At 45.0% G+C, this 27,732-nt stretch overlaps 1 protein-coding gene across 6 annotated transcripts in view; it reads right to left on the bottom strand.

Annotated features, from left to right (window-relative positions):
• Mtss1 (MTSS I-BAR domain containing 1) overlaps positions 1 to 27,732 on the bottom strand; it is a 146,689-nt gene that overhangs the window by 17,554 nt on the left and 101,403 nt on the right. For all 6 annotated transcript variants that reach the window (XM_069991382.1, XM_069991380.1, XM_069991381.1 and 3 more), the window contains 3 exons: positions 14,265 to 14,349; positions 12,831 to 12,922; positions 10,885 to 10,959 (listed from right to left, as the gene is read on the bottom strand). In XM_069991382.1, coding sequence (XP_069847483.1) covers positions 10,885 to 10,959; positions 12,831 to 12,922; positions 14,265 to 14,349 — 252 coding nt within the window. The remainder of the gene's footprint in view (positions 1 to 10,884; positions 10,960 to 12,830; positions 12,923 to 14,264; positions 14,350 to 27,732) is intronic.

Genomic DNA, 27,732 nt, shown 5'->3' on the forward strand with positions numbered 1-27,732 from the left:
ACACACATCCTCTCATAGACTTTAAATTATTTATAATAACTAACATGATAACTAATACTACATAGATCATTCTTATACTATATTGCTTAGGGAATACTGACAAGAAAAAAGATTTACCAATGCTCAGAACAGATGAACAAAATTCTTGTTTCCTGACTATGGGACTTAAATTTAGGACCCAGGAGCTATTCTTGAGCTTTTTTGCTCAAGGTTAACACTCTAACACTTTGAGCCACAGCTCCACTTCTGCATTGCTTGTGGGTAACTGGAAATACAAGTTTCACAGACTTTCCTATTCAAACCACAATCAGAGCTCAGCCTCCTGAATAGCTGGGATTACAGGCATGAGCCACCAGCCTGTGGCTCAGATTATATATATATGATCTGGGTTTGGTTGGATCTGCAGATTTGGAACCTGAAGGCAAGGAAGTCTGACTCATAAAGGCCTATTCATTTCCCTCCTGTAAGCAGTGTTAGGCCTGAACATTCACGCTCCTCAAGCAGTCCTGGCCATTCTTGTCATCCACCCGCCTCCCCCCCCCCCCCCCCCCGCAAACATACACACACTCCCCTGGTTTCATCTTTCTACCTTCCCTGTGGAGCAGGCCACCAGGTCATGTCTTTGCTTAACATCTACCATAGAGTTGGACTGACAATCTTAAAGTGTCAATCCAACTATCTTGGACCAGCTTTCCCAGAGCAGCCCCAAAGTAACCAACCAACCTACCTACCTTCCTACCTATCTTCCTTCCTTCCTTCCTTCCTTTCTTTCTTCCTTCCTTTTCTGTCTCATTCTCATTCTCTCTCCTTCTTTCTTTCCTTCCTTCCTTCCTTCCTTTGTGTGTGTGTGTGTGTGTGTGTGTACACACAGGTCCTGGGGTTTTAACTCAGGGTACTTGCTCCCACGTGGCTTTTTCTGCTCAAAGCTGGTGCTCAAGAACTTAAACCACATCTCCACTTCACCAAAATACTTCCAACAATCAAATGTGAACACTCTTCTTCAGTAGCTCCCACTGCTCTCAGGAAAAGCTCATTGCTCTAACTTCACACAGCCCACCTTGCGAAGCGGTATGCTTCCCTGCTGGTCCACTCCCAACCTCAGCCTTCTGAGCCACTCTCTCCCTTGCTTCCTCCAGGGCTGAAGCTGTCTTATCTTCATGAACAGGGTCCTTGATTCCCAGGCAGGCACCTGCCTGGAGCCTGCCTGCTCATCCTGCAGGTTTCTGTTCATTCTCCAGGCTGGAGGGATGTCCTAGAGCTCCCTTCTCTGACCAGGACTCTTACTTGACCTCAGCTGCCATTTCATCTATTTTCCCCTAGTGATTTGCTCAAGGTCACTTCGGCCTCCTTAATTCCTACTAAATTGGAAAATCCCCAAAGGGGAGAACAAAGTTCCAGGAGGGCAGAAACCAGGCAGGTTCTGTATCTTCTCACTCAGCACACTTTTCTGGGAGACAGCAGGTCCTCAAATATCTGTGAACGAACGGGGCACTGATGGAATAACTCAAGCAGAGCTGGCTCACTGGGCTCGATCATCATGCTCTAAAATGGCCTAACACGTTGGGACCAGCAAGTTCCAGAACTGCCAAGCAGCCAGACAAAGGAAGGAGGGCTTAGATGCTTTAGATGGACTTTGCAAGCAAAATTCCTAAGCAAAGAATTGGTTTTTACCTGCTGGTAAAATCCAAGTCATTCTTGGGAAACCCACCTCTCCCTCCCCTACCCCACCCCAGTTTCTACATGAGATTGTCCTCACAATGGGAAACTCTCAATCAGCAGCCAGGAGGCCCTTATAGACCAGGAAATAAATGAAGGTTCTCTACAGAAACCACACTTAGACAAAGTATTAGCAATAGGCAAAACGTCAGGGGACAAATCAACACCCTGGAAGTTTGGAATGTATACTTCAGTTAAGGAGAATTGACAATGTTTTCTGCAGTAAACGTTTCGTATCAACTTCCCAATATCCACACTAGATATCCCTAAATCTGCATAAACATTCAAGGCAGGCATTAATTACCTTTTTCCAGTGTTGGGAAATAAGACTGACACAGACCATGTATCCTGCACAGGACCACAACGGCCAACTGAGCCACTTACTAGGCTCAAGTACAACCCAACCTTAGATCTTTTCTCCACCAAAAGCCCATATTTATATTCGCTAATCACAGCAAACAAATGCTCAGAGCAAGATGGCGGAAGCTCATCATCCCTGGTCTTCTGATAAGAGCCCAATCAAAAAGCTGATCTAGAGTAATTAACATCATCAGGAACTGTCCAGCCTCCACTCTGCAGCCCACACTGAGTTTCATGGCTGTGCCAGAAGCAGATAGGAAAAAGCACCTCCGGCCTGCCTGGAGCCAAAACTGCTGCCAGGGGCTAGCAAAAAAATCAGAAGGCATTTCTTTGAGACAGACACTGGAAAAAGTGATCAGAATCTTTTCAGTGATTCCCATTTGCCCTCAAACACATACAAACACTCTATTTCATTCTATTTGTTCAGATTTCTACTCCTCACAAATCAGAATGTGGCTGGCCAAAAAATGGTGTGTTAAGAGTTTAATGAGTAATTATCTTTTATCTTCTTTTCGTGGTCCAGAAACTAACAGTACATCAAACAACTGAGGCCATTCAAAACTGAGTGAAATGTACGATATAAACACTGACACGGGATAGAAATACTGAGCTACACTGTGTAAATGTTGAAGTGGACATGAAATGTGACACTGGAGATTCAATTTTGACTAGTAACTCTCTTTTCTCATCAGAAAGGTGCTATCTTCTTATCCTTATCCAAGTCATCTACTCTTAATACCCTATGGCAGGTTTGACTGATTCTCCAAAGGGGGCAAAAACAACCACCACAAATCAAAAGAAAGATGTGCTCAAATGGCATACTTTGCAGACAAACTTAATTTCTATTATTCGTTCAGCACACTGTACTTTAGTATCCCTTTACCTATGAGATATGAATACGAATACCACCTAGTTGATATCAAAGGATTTTTGCTGTTTGTTGCATAGAGTGTTTCAAACTTCCCTGCTGGCTGGCTCTGAATGATAATCCTCTGGATCTCAGTCTCCTAAGTTGCTCGGATCACAGGTGAGGGCCACCAGCGGGTGCCTTCCTCTTCCTAATTCAACTTTCTAGAGTCTGCGAGGCATTTCCTTCTCCCGGGAAACTTCACCTTCCCTGGAAAACCAGTCCCTTCCTTCCTAGCGGCCCTACCCACCCCCCATAGCTCTTTGTCCATATAGTTTTTTTATCTATAAGATGTGAGAATGGTGTGAACTAATTTTTAAAAATACATATTTGGGCCCACACCATGAAAGAAATCAGTGGTCCGAGCAAGTTGTCCTTTGTGATTCTTTCTTGTTTTATGTTCGGTCAAAATGAATGCTGAGAAAAGCACTCAGCTCCTGCTGGACTGTGTAAAGTGTGGCCTCTGAACACAGCCAGATGCAAGTCCCAGTTGCTGAGTACAGGGAAAACTTTGTCCCCAAGTCACATACAAGGTACTCAAGGGGCCAGGATGGCAGAGAGAGGCTCTGCAAAGGAAGAGGCTTCACAGTTGAGGCTTCCATGGGAGTCTGCTTGGCTTGAGCACTGCCACCTCTGACAACTGTTTTCATCCTAAATGCAGCAGCGCCATGCAGGAGCTCCCTGGGCTCCTGATGGTCACCCTTGATCTGAGAGGGAAAATCCTACTAGTTGGCTTCTGCCATGTTGGAGGATCTGCCAGCTGTTGGTATTTCCTCATCTGCCTTCAGCCTCCGGCCACAGTCAGACCTTCCCCTCCCCTCTGACATCCTGTGGGAAGAGGGTGCCCTACACCAGCCCTCTTCAATAATCACAGGAGCAGGGCCTGGAAGGGACTCAGACACAAGGCAGGGCAAAGGGCGCACTTGACTGCAGGCTTTAGGGTCACTGTGCATTGTGTCAGTGGGTTTTGTAAGCTTGAGTGAAATGCTGTGTGGATGTGTGTGTGTGTTTGCACGCACGTGCCTGCGCGTGCTGGACATAGCCAATGATGCTTAAACCACAGCTGGCAGGAACACAGTCAGTATATATGGGCCTTTTCCCAGATAGCAAGGATGATACAGTAAGTTGGGATGAGTTGTATGATCCAGTTTGGGGTCTGACTGCACATGAGGCCCCGTGATGGGGCCATCCTGGAGGCAGGTGGGTGGAGGCAAGGTCCAGGACAGCTTAGTAGCTTGGAGGGTGGTCCACCTGGGTGGAATGGAAGCCTGCCTCAAGTCTGTCCCTGGAGCATAAGCCATGCTGCCCATGAGAACCCCTCTGGGACATGTTGACCTTTCACTGGCTCCTGTGCCCCAACTACATGGGTATTCTGTGTGCCCACCTCTGAACCCCAAGCTATGCCTTTTGCTGATGTTCATTACAGACCTGAGAAGCCCAGATTAAACCCCAGATTTCAGGGAGCCCAGTCCCTGGAGAAAATAGGTTATGTCCTCCCAGGCAAACATACCTTCAAGGAGTTGTAAATTCCTTTCATTGTGGAATTTACAACAGGATGCTGAGGTTTAAGGCTAATAGCACTATTTGGTCTAAAGAAGAATTCATTGTCCATCATTTCTTTCCCTCTCTCCCTCCCTCCCTCTCTCTCTCCTTCTATATATGCATACATACATGCATCATATATATTCCCACTTTCTAAACCACACCTTTCTCTTCTTACCTCCTTTTTTTTTGGTGGTGCTAGGGAGTGAAAGTAGAGCCTGGTACACAGGAAGCCATATCCCCAGCTTAAAGAACATTGTAACTATTATCAAAGCTTGTTACAATGGAGATTTCTATATTTGTTTTGAAACCAAGTCTCTTCAGATCACCGGGCTTTCCTTGTGTCCTTATGTTCCCGCTACTGATACAGCACTGTGGCTCGGCCTCTGAAACCTGTTCTCATCAACACAAGGAACTAAACCAAAGGAAATGTCTCTCAGGGATGTCTCTTACTAAAGATGAGGCAGAATCTGGAGACACAATGCCAAAGGATTGTGTGATTTCTCCATTCATTCCAAACTTACCTACCGACTTCAGTTCAAATAAGTAAGATGCTCCGTTCATCCCATAGACCAACTCATGCCAGCATCTCAGAAAGGGCCTCATAAAACTTGAATAAAGCAGCTATCCTCAAAAGTGCCATATTGTGTGGTTGATTTATATAACACATCCAGAAGAGGCAAATCGAGACACAGAGCAGGAGGGGGGGGAGGAGGCCAGGGCTGGGGGGCGAGGGGATGGGATGGAATAGGAACTGAACATTGAGTAGGTATGGGGGGAGGTCATTGGGGGTAATAAAAATTAGGTGATGGTGATGGTTTCATAATGTTGTGAATATAAAAGCCACTTTCAGCTGATATGGATGGTACCTCAGTAAGCAAAAATGTGGGTGTATCTTACCTTTCCCCCAAAATGTTTTCTAGAAACTGTTCAGGTGGTTTCATAATCACAACACCAAGAAGGGATTGGAAGGGATTTGACCAGTGCAACATCACAAGGGGATGTAGAGGCAGAACTGTGTCCCCCAGGACAAGACAGCAGCCATCCTGGATGACCGAATCCGATTCCAGTAAAATGCTCAGAGGGCAGGCTGCACACTTAGGCAGGAGCATCACAGGGACACTCAGACAGACCTTCCCTCCCAGCACAGAGAACAGCACAGACTCCAAAGCAGCTTGCAATTCATTGGCATGATCGTCCACAGTGGGGGCCCACATTCACCCAGAGAATCATTATGAGCAGTGAATTTAAAGATCTGATACGTTTAAATGAAACATTTCACAAACTCTGCTGGAATAAGAAATACTTCTGAGGCTTTAAAAAAAATGAATGTTTGGTTTTGGAAAGAACTATAAGGTCCTGTGCAGACAGAAAAAGATTTTTTTTTAAACTTTATATAGCCAAATATGACTTAGGAATTGTATGTATACACCAGTTCTGAAGCTTGAACTCAGAGCTTCTTGCTGTAGCTTGACTTCTTATTATGATTTCTTTTTGTTCAGTGCTGATGCTTTAACAACACTTTAGCCAAACCATCACTCCAGCTTATTGCTGGTTAACTAGAAAGAGGCTACCCAGGCTAGCTTCCAACCGTGATCCTCAAATCTCAGCCTCCTGAGTGGTTAAGATTACAGGTGTGAGTCATTAGCATTTAGTAATTATTCTGAGGAGTTATTTAGTGTGATGTGTGTGCACAGGCATGCACATGTATGCATCTAGTAGATCCATACATTCATGCATACTTAGGTATGTATGCATAAATGTATTGATTTCATTGGTATTTCTTCTTTCCACGAGTCTAATTCTGAATCACAAAGATGCAACAGATTGAAGAATGTAGTACTAACGCTTTTAATGGCGAAACATCCAAGAAAGGAAATTATTAAAAGACACACGCAATTTTCTTAAAGCTACAGGAAATTAAGTAGGCACAATTGATTGTTCTGAGCCGGAAAGAAAACTTGGGTAAACCCACAACAAGAGCCATACTGTGACCAGCCACCAGAGATTTGGGATGTAGACTTACCCAGAGCATCCACTGTCAAGAAGGCGCACGGTGAGAAAGTGCAGGACACACAATTGACACAAAAAGGAAAACAATATAGTCAAACTGGTATTCCAGGAGCATCAGCCTTACCTTTTGGTCACGTACTGGACAGCCTATCAGACTATCAGACCCACACCTAGCAGGAGCTGCACATTCAAGTTTCCCTTTCCTGTCTGGCTAATATACTTCCCTTCTCACTTGAACAGAAATTGTCTTCATTAGTATTATCACTCCTAAAGACTGAGAGTTTGTTTAAAAAGAAAATATACCTAGAACATATCTAGAAAAGGCCAATTCAGATACCTTGGCAAGAAAACCTTTCAAGTGTGATTTTTTCATAAATATCTACAGAATCCTAGGGAACAAAGCTTAAGATGACACACACCAAAAAAAAATGGAGGCGAAAAAATGTTGGGTACTGGTGGCACATGCCTATAAATCCTAGCTATTTAGGAAGCTCAGAATGGAGAATCCTGGTTCAAAGCAGGAAAGTTTATGAGACTCCATCTCTAATTAACCAGCAAAAAAGCCAGGCTAAAAACATGGCCCAAGTGGTAGAGTGCCAGCCATGAGTAAGCATGCTGAACAAGAATGAGTTCAAGCCCCAGTTCTAGTAGTTATATATTGAAACAGAAGGCTTTACCACAATTTTAATTATAACTATTTTTTGGTACTATGGATTGAACCCAGGGTCCTGCCCATATTAGGCAACTTACCTTCTACAAGGCTACATCCCCAAACCGTGTTTTATTTTTTTAATTTTTTTTGCCAGTCATGGTGCCTGAACTCTGGGCCTGGGCGCTGTCCCTCAGCTCTTCAGCTCAAGGCTAGTGCTCTACCACTTGATCCACAGCACCACTTCCAGCTTTTTCTGCTTATTTGGTGCTGAGGAATCAAACCCAGGGCCTCATGCATGCAAGGCAAGTACTCTACCACTGAGCCACTGTCCCAGCCCCCCCCATCCCCCCAACCATGTTTTAAACATAAGCTGATAATAAGGAGGCTGGGTATGTGGCTCAGTGGTTGATCACTTACCAAACATGCATGAACAAATAATGATGATGATGATGATGATGATGATAATAATAATAATAATAATAGAGAAGTTAGTTAAGTGATTTCTACAGAAAGGTTACCAAAGAAGGTAAGCAACTTAAAATGTCTCATTTCTCGTCTCCTCTTACTTCCAGCTGGTCCTCTTACTTCCAGCAATGAGCTAACGTGAGGCAGCGGCAGGAGGGGGACTCAGGTGACACCACCAGAGCGGGAGATCATTCCCCACTTCCTGCTTTGTTGTCTCCACCTGTTGATAAGGACCTCAGGCCCAGAGAACTTCCCTAAGCGTGAGGACTGCCCGTCTCCAGCCCAGCCAGCACACTCACCCAACCAGGTTATAGCATATCCCAAGTTGCTTTAAAACATGTCTGCTGGGGGATCACCTACACGTGTGTGCTCAGTGTGGCGACTCTGGTACCTTCTGGAATGCTATGTTCATTTCCCATAAGATATAAATATGAGTGGGGGTGGGGGGGAGAGAGGGTGTGGAGAGTGAGGGGGATGGGAATGCACCTAGGTATTTTAAGGAAAAGTAACATAATTTAAAAAAAAAAGTTTTCTAATAGGTCCCATGGTTTCCCTTATTTGCAATAACTAGTATATGTCTAGGACAAGCAGAAAAGGTCAAAAGCTATGTACATATGACCATATAAGATGATGCTAAGTGAAATGAAGCCCAAGACAGGGACATAAGTGGTTGTATCCTTCTTGCTGTTGTTTTTAATGTGTTTATAATGTACCATGTGATTTTTTTGTTTCATTCCTATGTTCTTCCCCCATGGTATAACCCCTGTTGTCACTGCCCTGCATCTTGTATATACATTGTTTCTAATTTGGGAAGGGGAAAGGAAATAAAAAATGCTGAAACAAGGAAAAAAAAAAAAAAAAAAAAAAAAAAAAAAAAAAAAAAAAAAAAAAAGTTTTCTAGCTGTCCTGAAGTAACTAGAAAGCTATCCAAAACACTACAAGCAACTGAGCTGTCCGATCCAGGGGACAAGAGAACACACTAGGCAGGATAGGATATGGGAATTGAGGCCCCTGGATACATATGTGGTTGGGGTGGAAGAAATAATCATTTTAGAAACCAAGAAACCTCACAACTCAAATGCCAATTGTTCTCAAGCTCCATTTCATGTGCAGTACAGCCCAGCACCCGGAATGTCCAGCTTCTATCCAGCCTCAAGAGCAGTTTGCTACCACCCAGACAGCCTGGGCCCATGCTAAGCAGGCCTGACTCCCACAAAACTGCTTTTCATGGCACACTGTGATCAACCTATCAGGCCTCACCCAGAGGGTCAACATTCTGCTAATTGCGTAGCTCTAAAGACTTCAAGTGGCAGGTGAGGACTCTGCCATTCAAAGTCATCAGAGCTGTCCAATTAGATAAAGGGATTCTCTTGCCTCTGGAAAAGAATTACAGAAGAACTAAGAGAATACAGCTACTTTTCTTTTTTAACCTCATCCTTTTCAGCAAATTCCCCAAGCTTTTGTTAGCCCACACATCTTTCCCTGAGGCTACCTCTCCAAGCCCATTAACCTCTCCTAACTCAAAGCTGCCAAGCTGTCAATGAAGTGCACCAACCTGTTCTTCACAGGACCTCATGGAAGATGGTAGCCATTTTAAATTTACAAACGACGCCCTAAAATGTTACTGTCTACAAACCCTATTATTACCCAGGCTCCAGCTCCCAGGTGGCCTTGTTAGAATTTAAATTTGAGATAGACCAGATCAGAAAAATAAGCCCTAAAAGAAACGGCTAGTTCACTTAATATAATTTTTTCCAAACCTTTCCATTTCCTAACAAATGGGGAAATGTCATTCTTTCTGATGGAGGCATAGAATTCCATTGTGTATATATACCACATTTTCTTGATCCATTCATCTACTGAGGGGCATCTGGGTTGGTTCCATATCTTAGCTATGGTAAATAATGCTGCAATAAACATAGTTGTGCTGGTAGCTTTAGTGTGGTCTTGTTTGTAATTGTAGCCCCTCTGTACAGTATGTTCTCAAATAAAATAAAATAAAATTAAAAAAAAAAAAAAAGAAACGGCTAGATCCAAGAGGGAAAGAAAATCTGATTGTAGGTGCAAATCCTGCCTTTGTCTTAAAATGGACTCTGTGAGAACTGAGGGAAAAAAGACACTTTTTAAATGTTAAAACTTACATCACCCCTCCCCCTACACCAGAGCCTCCACTTTTCCATCCCTCCCTCCAGTATTTGCTTTTAATTCCAAATAAGAACTGCTTGTTGAAGGGCTTCGTGATCTTTTCCTAATAAAGTTGCTGGCCCAAATTAACACTAAACATCATCCAAGAATCATCTGGAAGGAATGTCATCTGCTCCAGATCAACAGTGGGTTCCTATATTTTAGGTCTCTCAGTAAGGTGCTAGGAGAGCCTGTTAAGTGGATGTAGCTTTCTCTCCAAATTCCCATCTGTATGGGAGGAGTATAGGTGGGTTAGGTGATATTAATGGACAGAGGCAGGAGGAAGGACATTGTGGTTTCCCTTCCAGGTGAACTGAGCTCTATCTCCGCAGATGAACACATGTGAAATCCCCCTGAACAGCACAGGCGCGCAGTTCCCACAGCAGCCATTTCTTTTTTTTTTTTTTTTTTTTTTTTTGGGTCCGGTCGTGGGGCCTGAATTCTGGGCCTGGGCACTGTCCCTCAGCTCTTCAGCTCAAGGTTAGCGCTCTACCACATGAGTCGCAGCGCCACTTCCGGCTTTTTTCTTTTTGCTTATATGGTGCTGAGGAATTGAACCCAGGGCCTCAGGCATGCAAGGCAAGCGCTCTACCACTGAGCCACCTTCCCAGCCCACACAGCAGCCATTTCTAGCACACTCACAAGACTTAATTGAGGGTTTCTGAGATTATAGGCTATGAATGATGGAGGAGAAAAAAATGACATAATTTCTGTGATAGTTACTAGAGAACATTTGCATAAAGGTATCCTTGTACTTGCCTAAGGCTTGTAAGAAATATATAGGTTTCATTACAAAGCACAGTAGGCATGGAAACTGTCAGATTGTGAAGACAGAGGTTGGGGAAGGTTCAGTCAAGTACCACTTAGCAAGAATTCGGAATCAATGCATCTGCACCACAAGAACTTTAACTCAGAGAGATCGTATCTGTTCTCCAGGGCATCCTGCACGAACAGGCTCTGAATCCAACACTTTCTGCCATGGATACACCCAGCCTGGATTCGTTGCTTTCAGTCACAGTATCAGTAATAGAATTTTTGGAGTTACCTTTTTTGGCTTTCTTCTGCAGTTTCAGCGTATCTGAGGACTTCTTTTTTATCTCTTGGCGAGCTTTCTTATATTCTAAGAGAAAATAGAATATCGAATAATTTTTATCACTTTGGTTATTCAACAGATGATTTTTCCATAGCGGCCGCCACCTTGATCCCTGGAAGCATAAACTCTGACATGTGCAGCGAATAGCTGTATCCAAATACACTATGATGAAAATCTCACATTTCACAATGAAGAGGCTAATAGACAAACAGACAGACAGGCAGGCAGACGGACAGAAAGACAGTCAGATACACACACACACACACACACACACACACACACACACACACACACACACACACACACACACACACACACACACACACACACACACACACACACACACACACACACACACACCAACAAAATGAACTATGGTTTCTCCCTACCAGGCCTCCTTGAGGGAAAATGTCATTATTTAAAACACACACCATGTCCCAGCATCCACTGCCACCATACTCGCTCTGACTCCTGACTCCTTCACAGTGTACAAGTCCACCCAGAGGAGGGCTGAGGTCCACGGTCAGCGGCTTTCTCTTCTTTTCGGAGGACTCCTCCATCTTCCCTGACTCTCTGTATGGCTTTCTCTCGGACTAACTCACCTCCCCATCGCCTCAAATTCAATGTGACAAAAGTCACATCCTCCCACTAAAGCATCCCATTTTCTAATTCTTCAACCAAGCTTAGACTCATCTTGAGGAGGCCCATTCTGTGTTCTGCACACAGCTCTCTCCTCCTCCTCGCAGGGAGCACCAGTTGCTGGGCTCCTCATTCTCCCCGTACCCGCTGAGGGTACTCTTGCATGGCTGCCGCTGGGGTCTTGCTCCAAGTTAAAGCTGATTTCATAAAGATGGAGGAAGTGCTTTCTCACAAAGCCTGGGTGTTGAGACTCTGGGCCCCTGTGACCTGTCTAGACAGAGGCCATCGAGGCAATGTACTTAAGACCTCATTCAGAAAAGAAATTCAGAATGACTTCAATAAGGAACGAGACTTCCTACAGTCTCATTGGCCTGTGCAAAGGGAACACAAAACAATGTCACTTACAAGTGTATTGCAGTACTATTTCCTCTGCAGATGACACCCAGCTCCATCTTACACTGTCAAACCCCTGATAACTAATAAGGCAAGTTCATACAGACTTGCCTTGCATAAGGCTGGTTCCCATCAGCTGATTCAAGGTAAGCCAGTATCATTAGAATCCTAACATTCAAAATACCCTGAAATGCCTTACGCGTAAATGTCTGCTTTTGTAACTTGCTGTTTCATTTCACATTTAATTCAAGTGACTGCAATGCTACTAAACAACAAGGATATTAGCTGTGAGAAAAAGAAAAAAATAAAGACATCCAGGGCCAGGCATGATGTCTCAGGTGTATGTAATCCTAGCTTACATAGGAGGTAGAGTTTAAGAGATCACAGTTGGAGGCCAGCCCACAAAGAAGTTTACAAAACTCCTTCTCAACCAGTAACTGTACATGGTAGCGCACACCTGTCATCCCAGTTACATAGCAAAGCATAAACAGAAGGATCATGGGCTAGGCCAGCCCAGAAATAAAGTGAGAACCTATCTAAAAAAAGAATCAATGTATAACAAGGGGCTGGTGGGGTGGCTTAAGTGGTAAAATGTGTGCCTGCCTAGCCACTGTGAGGCCCTAAGTTTAAAACCCAAATATCATCAAAAAAACAAAAGCCCCCGACCCTCCGTCTTGTGACTACTTTCAAAGCCTTGTCCCTGACACTGACTAAAACACCCACGGAAGAAGCAGGGACAAAGCAGCGACAGGGAGAGTCCTGACTAGGTGACACCAATAAACCCAGCAGAAGCACTGAGCCACGCCAGCAACCCCACAACTCCAGAGACCATAAGGGCTATGACGGGCCAACCTCATGCCACACACCTTTCGCATGGTCCTTGTCCAGCTGGTTGGCCACTTTCTTCCATTCTTCCATCTGCTCTTGAAGTGGGTTGATCAGACAATCAATCAGAGCACTTTTAGACCCAAGAGAAAGAAAAGAAGAAATTAAAACAGATACTTCCTGTTGTCAAGACTCCTATCTGGTTGTCAAAACATGCTTAAATTGCAATTCTTGGAGCAAGTAGAGGGAAGATAAGCCAACATTCCCACTGAAATCCCAGTTCCTGGACAGCTCTGCTCTCAGTATGCTCAACTCCATGACTATTCATTAAGGAGCTCTACAAGTGGGACTGGCTCGAGTGAGCCCTCTTCTCATTTCTTCTGCTACACTGCAGAAACATGGGGCCCACAGCCACCAACAGGAAGTCCCAAAGGGCTTCCCAATGTCCTGTATAAAAACTTTGAGAGTAAGGGCCAAGCACTGCTATTTTTTAAAAAGGTCCAAGGTTCTGATATGTAAGCAAGACTGAGAGTCATGAAGGTACAGTAGTTGGGGCACAGCCTAGAGAAAAAGAAGGATGAACAACAGATCTGGAAATTTCTCAGGCTGTCCTCTGAGCTTCTGGATCATCCAGGAAATACAGAAATCTCCAGGTATACCCCCTTTTCTCTGTGGACTCTCCCAAACAGGACTATGGGGACACTACTGCATTAGGCTGATCTAATTGGAGAAAAGCGATCCATTTCCTTTGAGCATCTCGTGACTTCAAATTACAGCTGTTCCCAGCTGGGAAGATGACAGGGTGGGTTCTGTGTCCTACCCCTCCTCTCTCAGTGGGGCAAGAACACAAGTCAGTGTGTAGTACATGTCCCTCTTTAATGCACAGTCCCTCCTTCTAAGAGGCCCCTGCAACGAAGGTGAACAAATGCAGCCATGGTACACACTGGACACTATGTGGAAAATGAACTATACAACTTGAGGGTGGGGACCGGAGGGAAAAACTGGGAGAGAGCGAGGGAAGGAGGTGACATTGTCCAAAAAGAAATGTACTCATTATCTGTCACCCCTCTGTACATCAACTTTATAACAATAATTTTTTTTAAAAAAAGGAAGAGGCGCCTTTAGGGCAGGAGGCGTAGGGGCTCTTAGAGCAGAATACATCAGCTTTGTAGGAGGCAAAGAGAGATCAAGACCAGGGTATGGAGATGACCCATGGGGAAGAACAGGCTCTCAGGGTCAGGGGTCTCTGCTGGTTCTTCACTGTGCGATCAGTGCTAAACCAGCGCCTGGCATGCAGATGCCCAACACAGACTCTTTCAGTGACTGAGCTGCATCAGGAATGGACTGTGCACTGTGGAGATTTAAATAATGGGCGAGGCCAGGGCTATTCATGGTGAAGAACACTATACTATGACTGATTCCCTCCCCTGAAACCAGCAAGTGGGTCTGGGATCTGGGAAAAGCATGCTTCTCACCTTGAAAACTGCCTGAGCTTGGTTTCTATGCTTCTGTGTCGCATGCACATCCTGGTGAGCGCCGAGCCGATCTCCCTGGTACCACCTGAAAAAACAATGGTGACACAAGTGAGGGACAGCTATCCCCAAGACTTGGAGAGTTTAACCACATGTAAAACATAAAAGCCACTGCCTTCCAACCTGGACCTCATGAACATGTATATCCATGTGTAAACACACACAAATGTGATGTTTGTACTTTACACAACTAAGGTTACTCTTCCTACATATGACATGATCTGATAGTTTCATTGCTGTGCTGGTGCTGGGCACTGTCCTCCAGCTTTGTTACTCCAAAGTACCATTGTACCATTTGAGCCATGGCTCCACTTCCAGCTTTTGTGGTGCTTAATTAGTGGTAAGAGTCTCAAAGTCTTTCCTGCCCTGACTTTAAACCATGTTCCTCAGATCTCAGCCTCTTGAGCAGCTAAGAATACAGGTATGAGCCACAGATACCCAGCCATGATCTGGCATTTTCTAATCTACTTATTTTTGTAATGCAGGTGAGTCAGAAATCAATTTTACCTATCAGTGGGACTTGTAGTTTGAAAAAAACACAAAAACTTCTTTGTAGGGGCTGGGAAGTTGGTCCAGTGGTAGAGCGCTTGCCTTGCATGCCTGAGGCCCTGGGTTCGATTCCTCAGCACCACATAAACAAAAAGAAAAAAGTCGGAAGTGGCACTGTGGCTCAAGTGGTAGAGCACTAGCCTTGAGCTGAAGAGCTGAGGGACAGCACTCAGGCCCAGAGTTCAGGCCCCACAACCGAACCAAAAAAAAAAAAAAAAAAAAAACTTCTTTGTAGAAGACAATCAAAATACTACCTGATATTTAGGAGAAAGAGGTCCTCCATCCCCATTTCTGGTCAAACAATGTTCAACATTATTTAGAATCGCTTAGGGACCACTCTAGTTCATTATTTCAAGATATGAGTTCTAAAATACAAGTGATTTAGGGAACAGCAGGGCTAGCACAAATGGAAGGCCAGGACGTTCTGGAATCAGGGTTGGGTAACGCCAGTGATAAAAAGTCTTCAAGTTCAGAAAATGTGGGAGGAAGCTGAGGCATGGTTTGATTTTCCCGAAATTCTTGCCACATGCTCCCTCAGGCACACCCTTCTCCAAGATTATTCTTCAAGTTCTTCTTCCTCTCCTCCTCTTACACACAAGGCTTGAGTCAGCATTTACTGGGGGGGGGGGAGTTAATTGCAGCCTCAGATGCTAATTGCACACCCAACACTGGAAGGCACAATTAGAAATGTTAGGAAAACACCAGCACTGTGAGATCAGTGGAAAGTGTCAATAAAGCACTATTTTTAACAGACCAAGGCCTTTGAGGGGAGGGCACAGGAATTCACAGCAGGTTTAACCAAGTCAGACCAACAGGAAGAAGAAAAAACCCTCTCTTTTTAACACACTTTTAATATGGGCTGTATTTTGTTCTGCTCTTTCTTAGAGAAATATTGACTTATAGTTTCAGTCTGACCAGTTTTCCATTTTATTCTGTAAAACTAACAGGTTTCTACAACTCAACAACAACAACAACTATTATTATTATTGCAATAAATTCAATAGTCAAATTTCTATATTTTATTTTAGCCTGAAAAATAAAAAGAAAGTAATTTTCTCAGAGAAATTCTGCTATTCCTCAAAGTCAAGGATTCCCAACCTGAACACTACTGACATTTGCTGTGGGCTGCACTGTTACATGTTTAGCTGCATCCTTGGCCTTGACCCACTAGAAGCCCATAGCAAGGTCCCCTGCTGTTTCCCTCAGATTTATGACACCTAAAATGTGTCTCCAGATGATACCAGGTGACTGCTGAGAACCAGCGCCTCAAAAGAATTCAAGCAAGAAGTGCCAACACAGGCTGCCTTTTTAAGCAACTACAAATCTTTTTAAAATGGTGTGCCCTTTGCTTCCTGGCACCTTCACCCAAAGCCTAAAGGGTTACTGGTGCTGATCTCAGCAACGCCATCTACCACTGATCTTGCCTGTACCAGGGACAGCCCGAAGAGGGCGCTATGCTCACATGCGCTACTTGCCTTCGTGACCCATCTCCAGGTTCTTGGAGTTTTTATTGCTTATAAGCAAGGATGAGGAGCAGTTTATCCCCAGGGAAATATCTTCCTTTTTTTTTTTTTTTTCTTTCCTGGGCCTTCATTTGATTAAAAGTTAATAACATGGCCACACAAGGAAATTGGCACACACATTCATTGCTGGTAGGACTATTACTTTCCTGGAGGGAAAAATTCAGTAGCAACTATCAAGAAATGCTTTAAGAATATGTATCCTTTTTGATCCAGCAATTCTAAAGCCTAGAAATTTTACCTGAGGTAATAATTAAGTATGAGAACAAATTTTTACCTCTGAGGGTAGTCATGGAAATATTGTTTATATTATTTTTTAAACCCTAGAAACAAAATCCCATTATAGCAATCTAGTTAAATAAGCTACAGCAACAGCCACTCAATGGACTAGTGCATAGCCATTTTAAATGCTAGAGAATGATATTCATAGCCATGGGAAGATGTGCCACTGTGTGGTGCTTCAGGTTGTTTGGGTAATAGCCAAAGTACCTTGCACACTTAAACTCATTCAACCTTCACAATATTCTCTGATGCACTGGTATTACTATCATGCCCAATTCATATTCAAGAAAAGTACCTCAAATAAAAGTGCCTCAAGTTCTATGTCTGGTAAGGAAAACTCAAGCAAGCTCCATCTTCAGAGTTGGTGCAATCCACGCAGACAAAGATGGGAAGGGGCTGAAAAAGACACTATACCAAACTCACACATACACACACTAGTTTGGGTATTAGAATTTTGTACAACCAGCTCTCAAATTTTGGTTCCTGATACCCAAAGCTGTTTAATTATTACCATAAGGTGAACGCCAACCTGGCTAAGGTACTACACAGAGCTCAGCGAGAGGGACTAATTGGCTTAAAGCCCAAGGAAATGGGCATGGAATTAGGAGGTTGGAAAGGATCCAATCGAAGACTGATTCCCGCCCCCCCCCCCAACACACACACACTCCATTTCTCCACCCCAGTATCTCAAGATTATTTTTCACAGATTTATTTCATCCTCAGGAAAACTCAGGTCTTTCCTCCAAGCAGGGGAACTATGAAACAGTCGTGCAATTTTTTTTTTTATCACAATGTATGTGATATACCAGTATTCTGCTTCTGCAGAACAGGAAGCTCCATAGAAGGCAGGAAATAAACACACAGACACACAGACACACACAGACACACACACAGACACACACACAGAAAGACACACACACACAGACACACACAGACACAGACACACACAGACACACACACACACACACACACACACACACACATACATACACACACACAATCCAAACAGCAGTATCTCTGTCCAACTGGCACAAGGGCAGGAGGCAGATGACATCCAGCACCCAGGGCTGTAATCTGCTGATCTCCGAGTATCATGGGTACCCTATTAATAGGTCTAACTGTATACGGGCTTCACGACCTCTTTTTCTCTCCTGACCCATGCCCCAACTTAAAAAAAAAAAATCAGTAGGTTTGAATCAGAGGAAACTGGCTGTAGCTACAAAGAGAAAGAGAAGACATTTGGAAGAGATTCAACTTGACAGTGAGAATATTTATGGAATCCAATGGCGGGGTTGAGACACTTGGCCACTTGTGACCGAGGATAAGGTCTTATTTATTTCTGAGTTTCCAGCACCAGCACCAGCACTGGTGATGAATGCAGTAGTCAAAAAAAAACAAAAACAAAAACAAAAAAAAAACCTTTAGCATTCTGAAAGTAAATCATCAGTCTGCTTGCTTTTCTCTGGAAGCTGGACTAGAGATTGGTTTACCTTTTCTTTATTTCCCAAGTTGGGTATTTTTATGGGAGTATTGAAATTCAAAGTAAGTATGAGATGCTTCACCTTAGAAAAGGTCTACATGGATTCATGGCTCAGGCTAGAGAAATGATAAGAGTATGTATGTGTTTTCTTGTGCTGCTGTAACAAATTATCTACAAACAGTAGTAATGCAGATGTGTTGTCCTATAGTTCTGTATGTTAAAATGGGTGTCATGGGCCTAAAACCGAGGTGTTGACAGATCCTTCTGGGATCTTTTCTACCTTCTAAAAGCTGCCTCCATTCTTTGTCTTATGGCCCCTTTCTCAATCTTCAGAGCTAGAGTTGTGGCATCTTTTCTCTCTGACTTCCACCTCTGCTCTTACATCTTCACTCTCTAACTCTGATTTTCCTTGCCACCTTCTTCTTATAAGAAGCCTTGTCATTATACCTGGCCATCTGGATCAACCCAAGGATAATGGCCCTCCTTGCAAAAGTCTTGACCAAATCACATCTGCAGAGGGCCTATTGTTGATGTGATCTGTACCTACTCACAGGTCCTGGGGCTTAGGACCCAATCACTGTCCCAGCACCTTACTCTGCCTAGCCAAGATGAATAAGAGTTGTGAACTTGAAGCCCCGTGGTTGATGATGCAACACCCATTCAAGCTAAAAGGATGGTAACTCAGTCCCCTTTGGCAGTAGGTGGTTCCAGAATGGGAAAAACACATGGAGAGAAGGGAGCTGGGGAGGCTGCCGGGCAAACGCTGATGTTAATAGAAACACATCAAAGAGACAAAATACGAATAAGAAAGCAAGGTATCTGGCCACTGCTGTACACGATCTTTACAGCTGTGGGGCCATATGCCTTAGGCTTATTCTATGGCAGATGATTGGGAGAAACTCTGCAAGCTCTTTCAGCCTTCCCACAGAACCATCCTCTCCTCCTCCCTGAGCCTTGGCCTCCTATTCTGCAGCAGCTATTTTGCTTTGATTCTGTTTCTTGTCAGGAGAAACTGAATAATATCCTCTTGTACTTCCTACCAGAACCAGGAATCAATCCATTTCCAAAAGAAATGTCATTCTATCTGATGCCCAGGGATGCACAAACAGTCTATGGCCAAAGACAATTATGTTCAAGGTAGTACCTAGCAGAATTTCCTCCCATAATAAAAAAAAGTTAAAAAAAAAAAAAGCTTAGCAGAGTACCACAAAAAATAGTGATCCAAATGGGTTAATCTGCCAAGGAGACAACTGACAGAAATAAACTAAAAAGCATGGAAGGTAGGAGGGAGGGTAGGGATGTAGCTCAAGTGATAAGAGTGCTTGCCTAACAAGTGCAAAGCCCTGAGTTCAAACTTCAGAAATAATTAATAATAATAATAATAATAAGCTGGGCACCTATGGTTCACACCTATAATCCTAGCTACTCAGGAGGCGGAGATCTGAGGATCTCCGTTCAAAAACAGCACAGAAGTCCATAAGACTCTAATCTCCAATTAATCATAGAAAAAGCTGGAAATGCAGCTGTGGCTCAAGTGGTAGAGTGCTAGTCTTAATCCACAGGAGCTCAGGGACAGCACCAAGGCCCAGAGTTCAATCCCTACGACTGGCAACAACAATAATAATAATAGGAAAAATATCCCAGGAGCCAGACTATCAAAGAATGAATGTTGGGGCATATGCTATGCATTTGCAAATGGAGACCCTAAATTCCACCAGTGCTTACCTGCTGAGTACAGTATTAGCTTGGGTAACCAAGTGCACCAAACCAGCTGGCTTAAATAACTAAAATATTCCTCATAGTTCTGGAGGCTCAAAGTCTGAAATCAAGATGTCGGCAGGACCAAGCTCTTTCTGAAAAGCACAGGAGGGACACCTCCTACCCCCTTCACCCACACCCACACCCATGCTCCTTGCCTCTTCCTTGCTTTCATTTCTAGTAGCTCTGGCAATTCTAGTTGGCACCTCAGCACTCCAATCTCTGCTTCTGTGGTCCTAGGCCCGCCCCCTCCTATGTGTCCTATGTCTTCTATGTGTCCTGAGTATTCTTGGGGGGGAGGGAGTTCAGGCCCCACAACTGGACCCCCCCAAAAAACAAAAAAAAACCTAACTCTAACCTGACTGCATTTGCAAAGACGTTCTGGCACTTTCACAGATGCCAGGAATCAAGACTTCACGCTATCCTTTGGGAGGGAGGAGCACCACAATACAACCCATAATAAGGATCTACTACTCAGCCAGGAGCAAAGTGATTCCAAAGGCAGTGAAGGCTGAGCCTCTGAGGTGACCCGGTACAGGGCACAGGATCTGCACGGCTACCTGAGGAGGTAGGCTCTACCATGCGGTTTATCAATGAAGACCCCAGAATCCCTGGAACCCTATAGTAAGCAAGGGGCAGGATGTGCAGATGCAAACCCTGCTGCGACAGACACTAAAACACTTTCCTGCTACGACAGGCCAGAGACATCCCCAACTGAGCACAGACACACTGACATTTCATGCATATTTTCTGGCAGGTGAGAAGGAAATCAGGAGGATCACTGCGCCTTCTTCTCCACAGTGCGAAGTGGCTAACCCCCACCGACTTGCCACCAGCTCCAGGGGCCTGCAGAGAAAGGCAGGACAGTGGCAGCCATTGAGTGACATTGTCCTGTCCCTGCAAGCCGCCTCATTTGCAGCCTTTCCATCTCCCCACTCAGCAGGGGCCTAATGGGCCTGCGGTCTCCAGCCACAGTGTGGGCAGGTGGCAGCAGGAAGACTGAAGGCCTCTCTGTCAGGCTGCCTTCTGTGGCAGGGAGGGGCATGGCTCCAGGAAGCAAGATTTAGAAACTGCTTTGGTGAAGCGCAGGGGTACAATAAGTCACTGTCTCAGCTGTCCCTCGGAGAGCTGATACTGTCGGAAAGCTAATGAGGACTCAGACAGAAGCACTGGACAGGAAAATGCTCTCTGGAACCTCTGCAGGGTTGGAGACTATGTGTGTGTGTGTGTGTGTGTGTGTGTGTGTGTGTGTATGTGCGTGAGTACGCGTGTGCACGCATGCATGCATGCTAATATTAGGCCTTGACCTCAAGGCTTGGGTTTCTTAGCTTAAAGTTGGCACTCTACCATTTGAGCCACATTTCTGGCTTTTTGCTGGTTAACTGGAGACCAGAGTCTCTGAACTGCCTGCCTGGGCTGGCTTCAAAGCACAATCCTGAGGTCTCAGCCTCCTGAGTAGCTAGGATTACAGGTGGGAGCCAAGGGCACCTGGCTATCCCCGGCGATCTGCTGCCATTCTGAACTGGTTCATTCTTTGTTGAACAGAGAACCTTTTTTTTGGGGGGGGGGGTCAGTCACGGGACTTGAATTCTGGGCCTGGGCGCTGTCCCTCAGCTCTTCAGCTCAAGGCTAGCGCTCTCCCACTTGAGCCACAGTGCCACTTCCGATTTTTTGGTGGTTTATTGGAGATAAGTGTCTCATGAACTTTCCCTCTGGGGCTGGCTTTGAACTGGGATCCTCAGATCTCAGCCTCCTGAGTGGCTAGGATTACAGGTGTGAGCCACCAGTGCCCGGCCAGAGAACCATTTTTATATCCTGGGCATTGTAAGACATGTCACAGCATCTTTGCCCTCTACATTGCAGCCACCAGGGACACTCATCCCTCTGTGCCCCTTTCATAGAAACCAGAAATGTCTCCAGACTTCACCCCACATTTCCTAGATGGCCATCTCATCTCTGTTGGGAAGCTCTGGCCTGGGGAAACTGGTGCCCTCTTCCTGCAAAGAGAGCAGGATCTGGGAAATCATTTCCTGTCACAAACACTCATGCTAGGAGGCAGACTAGCTATGAAGTCTGTTGACACACACACACACACACACACACACACACACACACACACCCCGCCCATTTCCCCCAACAAGCACAGACCAATAGGCAACTGGTGTTTCCATAATGAAGAAAATATCCCACTCATAGCTGAAGGAACATTCATCTAAACACACAGCCTTAGGGACACTTTCACTGGGGCAGCTGATGTTCCAGTCCAAAACACGAGACACACACAAATAATTAGGGAAGAGTTTCTGAGAACCCAGAGCAGGCAAGATCGAAGGCTGTGGAAGATCTCCCTCTCCCCACCATTCCCCATGGCGCTGTAAGACACCTTAGAACTTGAGGTAACCTCCATCCACTAATGAGGATGGACTTCTAACTGGAGACCGTCACTGAAGATCTGTGATATCTAACACAAAACAGAAGCCGCCCAAACCTTGCCTCCCCTCACCTCGGGGAACACTCTCTGCAGGCCAGTGAGCAAAAGCAAGAGTTTGGTCGTGTGCCCTCTGCAGGTAGCCCACAGAGCTACCCTGGGAGAACTGCTCCTTTGGTTACAAGTTGAAAAGATCTGTGAGAGGCACACAACCACCACACACTCCAAACACCCTAACTGTGAGTCTAGGTCCCCCTATGGCATTTTTACCTGTTTGTTTCATCTACTCCCAAACTCATGTATTGAGGTAAGTAATGCCCTTCCCCACTAACCTTCAAAGAGTCTGGATACTCCCTAGCAGCTCTATTCCCATCTCTCTCTACTCCATGCCACATACAGCTTACAAGCTTGGTGATACAGGACATCACATGGCCTACAAACCAGTTTCCATAGCATTTTCACAATGCCCAATCCCAAGTCTTGGCACAAATTCTTTGCTATCTCCCAAGTTGAGAGGAGAATAAGTCAAGAAACTATAAAGGGTTAAGAGCCATCAATGTGGCTCACAAACTGATCGTGTGGTCCTGGGCAAGCGTCTGACTTGCTGAGACTCAAATGTTGATGGTTGTACTCTTAAAAACTCAGTGTGCTGCCTGCTGTTTCAAGTCAAGTTTGCTGCACGTATCATACCCCAAACACATCATCTATCAGCATCTATGATCAACTGAACGATCATCTATCATTCAGTTCTGTGTTGCTTATACTGAACCCAGGGCCTCACATCCGCTAGGCAAGTGCTTTACCCACTAAGCTAGACCTGCCACCTCCAGAGCCTCATTATTCTGTGTGTGTGTGTGTGTGTGTGTGTGTGTGTGTGTGTGTGTGTGTGTGTGTGCGCACGCACACGCGCGCGCATGCACATGCGCTGCTAATGGGACTTGAACTGAGGGTCTGGGTGCTGCCTCTTAGCTTTTTCACTCCACTTCTGGCTTCTTTTTACTGGTTAATTGGAAATAGTCTCACCAACTTCCCTGTCTGGGCTGGCTCTGAACCACAACCCTTAGCACTCAGCCTCCTGACTCAGCTAGGACTACAGGCGTGAGCCACTGCTAGTACTCAGCTTCTGCTTATTTTGTAGAAACAATCTTGATTTTCACACTTTTATCCCAATGGCTTAGTGGCAGTTTTTCAACTGGCACTGAGTGCAGGCTTGGGAGGATATACAACTGACTCCTGGACACGGCTGTCACCTGGGTGGGAGATCTATGTCCCTATAGTAGGGAAGCCCCGGCTGTAAGTGTATCCAAGGCAGGCAGGACAGAATCGTTCCTTCTCCCACACATGTCAGGAGCAGTCCTCAGTGCTGGCCTGGGAAGGTTTCCTGAGAACTCATTGACAGTCAGTGGTCCAAACTGGAATGTGTAGTGCTGGGACCTCTTGGGCCTCCGACACTCAGGCAGGAGGCTGACCACACTGTGCTCTGAACCATACTGCTTTTCAAAGTAGCTCTGGCTCTGAGTCTTCCTCTGCTGTTTAGTCTTATATTGCAGCATTCCAAACAGCTGCAACACTAGTTTACTTCTAGCTGGGAAGCCAAAGGAAAGTTGGCACTGAAATGTGTGCTCAGGACCGTCATGGGACAATGAGAAGCATTCTGGACCATTTCTGCAATGGTCTCAGCAGACTGTGGTGTTTGGGTTTCTACAGGTAAGGCAACAGTCTCTCTCCTCCTTCTCAAGCCTATTCTCAGAGAGCCCGGAAGTCTTGAAATGTCAGGTGTCTTCACCTTGACAACAGCTGGAGGCCAGCTTGGGCACTGCATCACAGAAGTCGCCTCAGCGTGCGTCAGCTGCCACTCTGGCTGGGTGAGCGGAACATGGCTGTGTATACCATCTGCTGCCTAGGAGGATGTCAGAAGGCCTGCACTGACCCCAGCTAAACCAGCTCTGCACATGTGAACACGGACACACACAGAGTGAGACTCAGACCGGACCATAAAGCTGGGCCCTCACACACACCTTCCATCATCTCCCTGGCCTGTTTCTGGATTCTTTTACTGTACAGCATTAAGTGCTGAGTGTATAGGCTTTGAAGGAAGGAAGGACAGTGTGACAGAATGGCATCTGAGTGAAAGCCTGGATTCTAATAGTAAAGAGCCTAAAAAAGTTCAATGTGACTCTCTACCAAATGAAGATGAGGTTCTACATCTAAGGCTGAGACTAAGGGGAAAATCCAAAAGGTGAACAGCTAGAGCAAGACCAACCAAACGATGCATGTAGGTTTGGGGTTTTTGTTATTGTTTTGGGGGTATGTGTGTATTATACTGGTACTAGGGCTTGAACTCAGGGCTCAGGTGCCATCCCTTAGCTTTTTGGCTCAACACTAGCACTCTACCACTTGAGACACAGCTCCAGTTCTGATACTGTGTGTGCTTGTGTGTGTGTCTATGTGTGCACGTGGGCGCCAGGAGAAAGTGTCTCACAGCTTTACCTCTCTGAGCTGGCTTCGAATGATGTTCCTCAGATCTCAGCTTCTTGAGTACTCTAGCTAGGATTACAGGCAAGAGTCACTGGCCACCTGTCAGAGGCTCTGTAAAATGTGTTCCACAGATGACCTTCAAGCCAAGAGCAGAGACAGGACAATTTTCCAATACTCAACTAATACTCAGGAAGTGCTTCCTTGGTCTAACGAGTGTTCTAGAAAGTAAAGAGACAACTGTTGCTCCCAGAGTTAACAGTTCATCTCCTAAAATTGAAAATGATGGATTTTCACGGTGACCTTGAGGCTGGAAGGTACTGAGCAGCGACAGAGCAGCAGCTCCTTGGCTGCAGGAGCGTGCCGCCCTTCCCATGGTTTCTCTTATTCAGGGAAGTCCTCCAAGTTCTCCAGCCGTACTTTGCCAGGCAGCTGGTTTATAGCAGGAGACTACCACTTTCATTAAGGGGCAAAGTACACGCTCCAGATAAGAGTGTGAAAAGCAAATTAATAAACTGTATTTCTTCTGTCTTGGTCAGAATTTTAGTTTTATCCTTGGGCACATGGAGGTAACAACTGGGAGAAGATAACATCCTTTTGATGCCTTCTGTTTTATTCCAGGCAGCGGAAGGAGTGAGGGAGAAAGCCAGTTTCTGGTTTTTCATGTCATCAGACTGATTGGCCCTGGGACCCATCCATCCTAAGCCAGTCACTGAACAGCACACAGTGCCTATGGTTTCCAAACTATCCAAACTCTTTGGCATGCACAACTTGGATTGCTTGAACATTCTTGCAACAAACGCATAATCTGATATGAAGGAAACTAGTACTTTAAACACTTGACACAGATTTTCAAAATTAAATCATCTACCCCCTACAACCACCCAAGGAAGTGTCACTTCCCTTAGACCACAATGGCAATTCTAACAACAGTTTCGATCTTCAAGTAAGGGGAAAACATGTGGAATTTCCTGTCCAAAAAAACCCCAAACTGTTTTACTCAGCTACTGTATATAGCTGAGTGTGTGATGGTGGCCCAGCTGGTGTTTACAGACAGCTAATACCGTGCAGTCAGCAAATGCTGGGAGGGTCAGTGTCCCCATTTCTGGATGGCACTGCTGTGCCCACACTTGGGCTAGAAGATCAGATCATGCAAGCTGTGATCAGATGACAATCTTCCAGCCAATCTCCCACTCCTCAGTTTCTCCCACTTCACAACTTTTGCAAAAGCAGAGGAAACACAACCACACACAATCCTACCACCATCTGCCGGCATCAGCCCGGTGAGCACTGTAGCCACCAAAACCAACAGTCCTCCTCCTTTGTTGCTGTTTCAACACAGTGAGAATGATGCCAGGGAAACACAAAACCACATGCACAGGCACACAAACACACGTGCGTGTGCGTGTGTGCACACACACACTACACACACTACAAAAAACAGAAGAGGAGCAAGCACATCTTGATAAAGATGTTTCCAAGGGAAAGGGACCTAATTGCAAGTATTGATGGGTTATCATCTGGGAAATGCTCAATAGCTCCCCAACACCTGCCACCGTGAACACCCCTAGGTAGGGCTTGCTCTTTGCTGGAGGTTGCCAATTCATGCCACTCAAGTAGATGCAGCCCGATGCCAAAACCACATGTCGTTTTTCCCCTAGTTCACAAAATTTAACTGTCAAGAGATAAGCTGCTCACAGTAGCTGCCTCTGGGTCTTATCTCCCTAGCATTCTTCACAGCACATCAGATAAGGTAGCAGGTGTCCTGCCGGTTATGAGATCCAACAGGGGCTGTAGCGTGTTAAGGAGCAGAGAAAAAGCTATCTTCAGTAAAGGGATGGTCCCACAGAGGGAGCCTCCAGCTGCTCCTCTACCTAAGCCCCAGCTTCTGCTGCCCACCAGCAGACTCTCCATTGAGACTCCTTTAAAGCCTCTTATACCTAGAATCAGGTCACACTCCTAAGTTCCTGGCCTGAGAACCATTCTGCTCCTCTAAGGACTCCTGTGCATCTGTGACCTATACCCCAATGTGCAGACCATGTAGCAGGAAGAAATCATACAATGGAATTTTACTCATCCTTCAGGAAGAATGACATTACGTCATTTGCAGGGAAATAGATGGACCTGGGAAAATAAATCATGCTAAGTGAAGTAAGTCAAGATCAGACAGACAAAGGACCCATGTTTTCTCTCCGATGTAGCAGTTAGATCTAAATTATAAATATATGTAAACATATACAGGGTCAATATGTACTTACACACAAATATAATCATTAAGTATGGTATATGCAGGGGGAGAATTCCAATGGTATAATTCTCTTGATCAATTAACTTATAGTTTAACAAAATGAATACTAGGATGCTGGAACTTGTAGTGGGGGGCAGTAGTGAGAGAAGAGAGGATAGATGGAGGGGGAAGGGTGAGTAATGCAATCATAATATTCAGTGCATACAAATGAAAATGGCACCTGGAAAACTGAAGGGATGGGTGAGATTGGAAGAGATGGGGAGAATTATGAAAGGGACAACAGTGATCAAGATGCGCTGTATCCATAAGCTGTAATACTGAACTGAAACCCTACTGTACAAGGACTTAAGAGATAATGATAAAATAAACCCTGCTACTTCCTAAATCATTAGGAATGGCTACCACTTACTAAGAGGCAGCAAGGTCACAGGCTCTCATAGGAATGTGGCATGTCATTGTTGAAAAACCTCATTACACTCCTCCCTTAGGGATCACTGCAATGTGGCTATCTTGATCTTCACTTTATAGATGAGGACAAAAGGGGCTCAGAGGCATTGAGTGATTTGGCCCAAGTCACACAAAATTCAGGACTGGCATCCAGGGCTGAGTAGATAGTTCAAACTTTTAACTACTCCCTTCTTGGAGACATTTGGCTGTTGTTGGTGTGAACT

The sequence above is a fragment of the Dipodomys merriami genome, unplaced genomic scaffold, assembly GCF_024711535.1.
Source record: "Dipodomys merriami isolate MVZ:Mamm:240054 unplaced genomic scaffold, mDipMer1.0.p SCAF_4, whole genome shotgun sequence".
In the NCBI taxonomy this organism is placed as follows: domain Eukaryota; kingdom Metazoa; phylum Chordata; class Mammalia; order Rodentia; family Heteromyidae; genus Dipodomys; species Dipodomys merriami.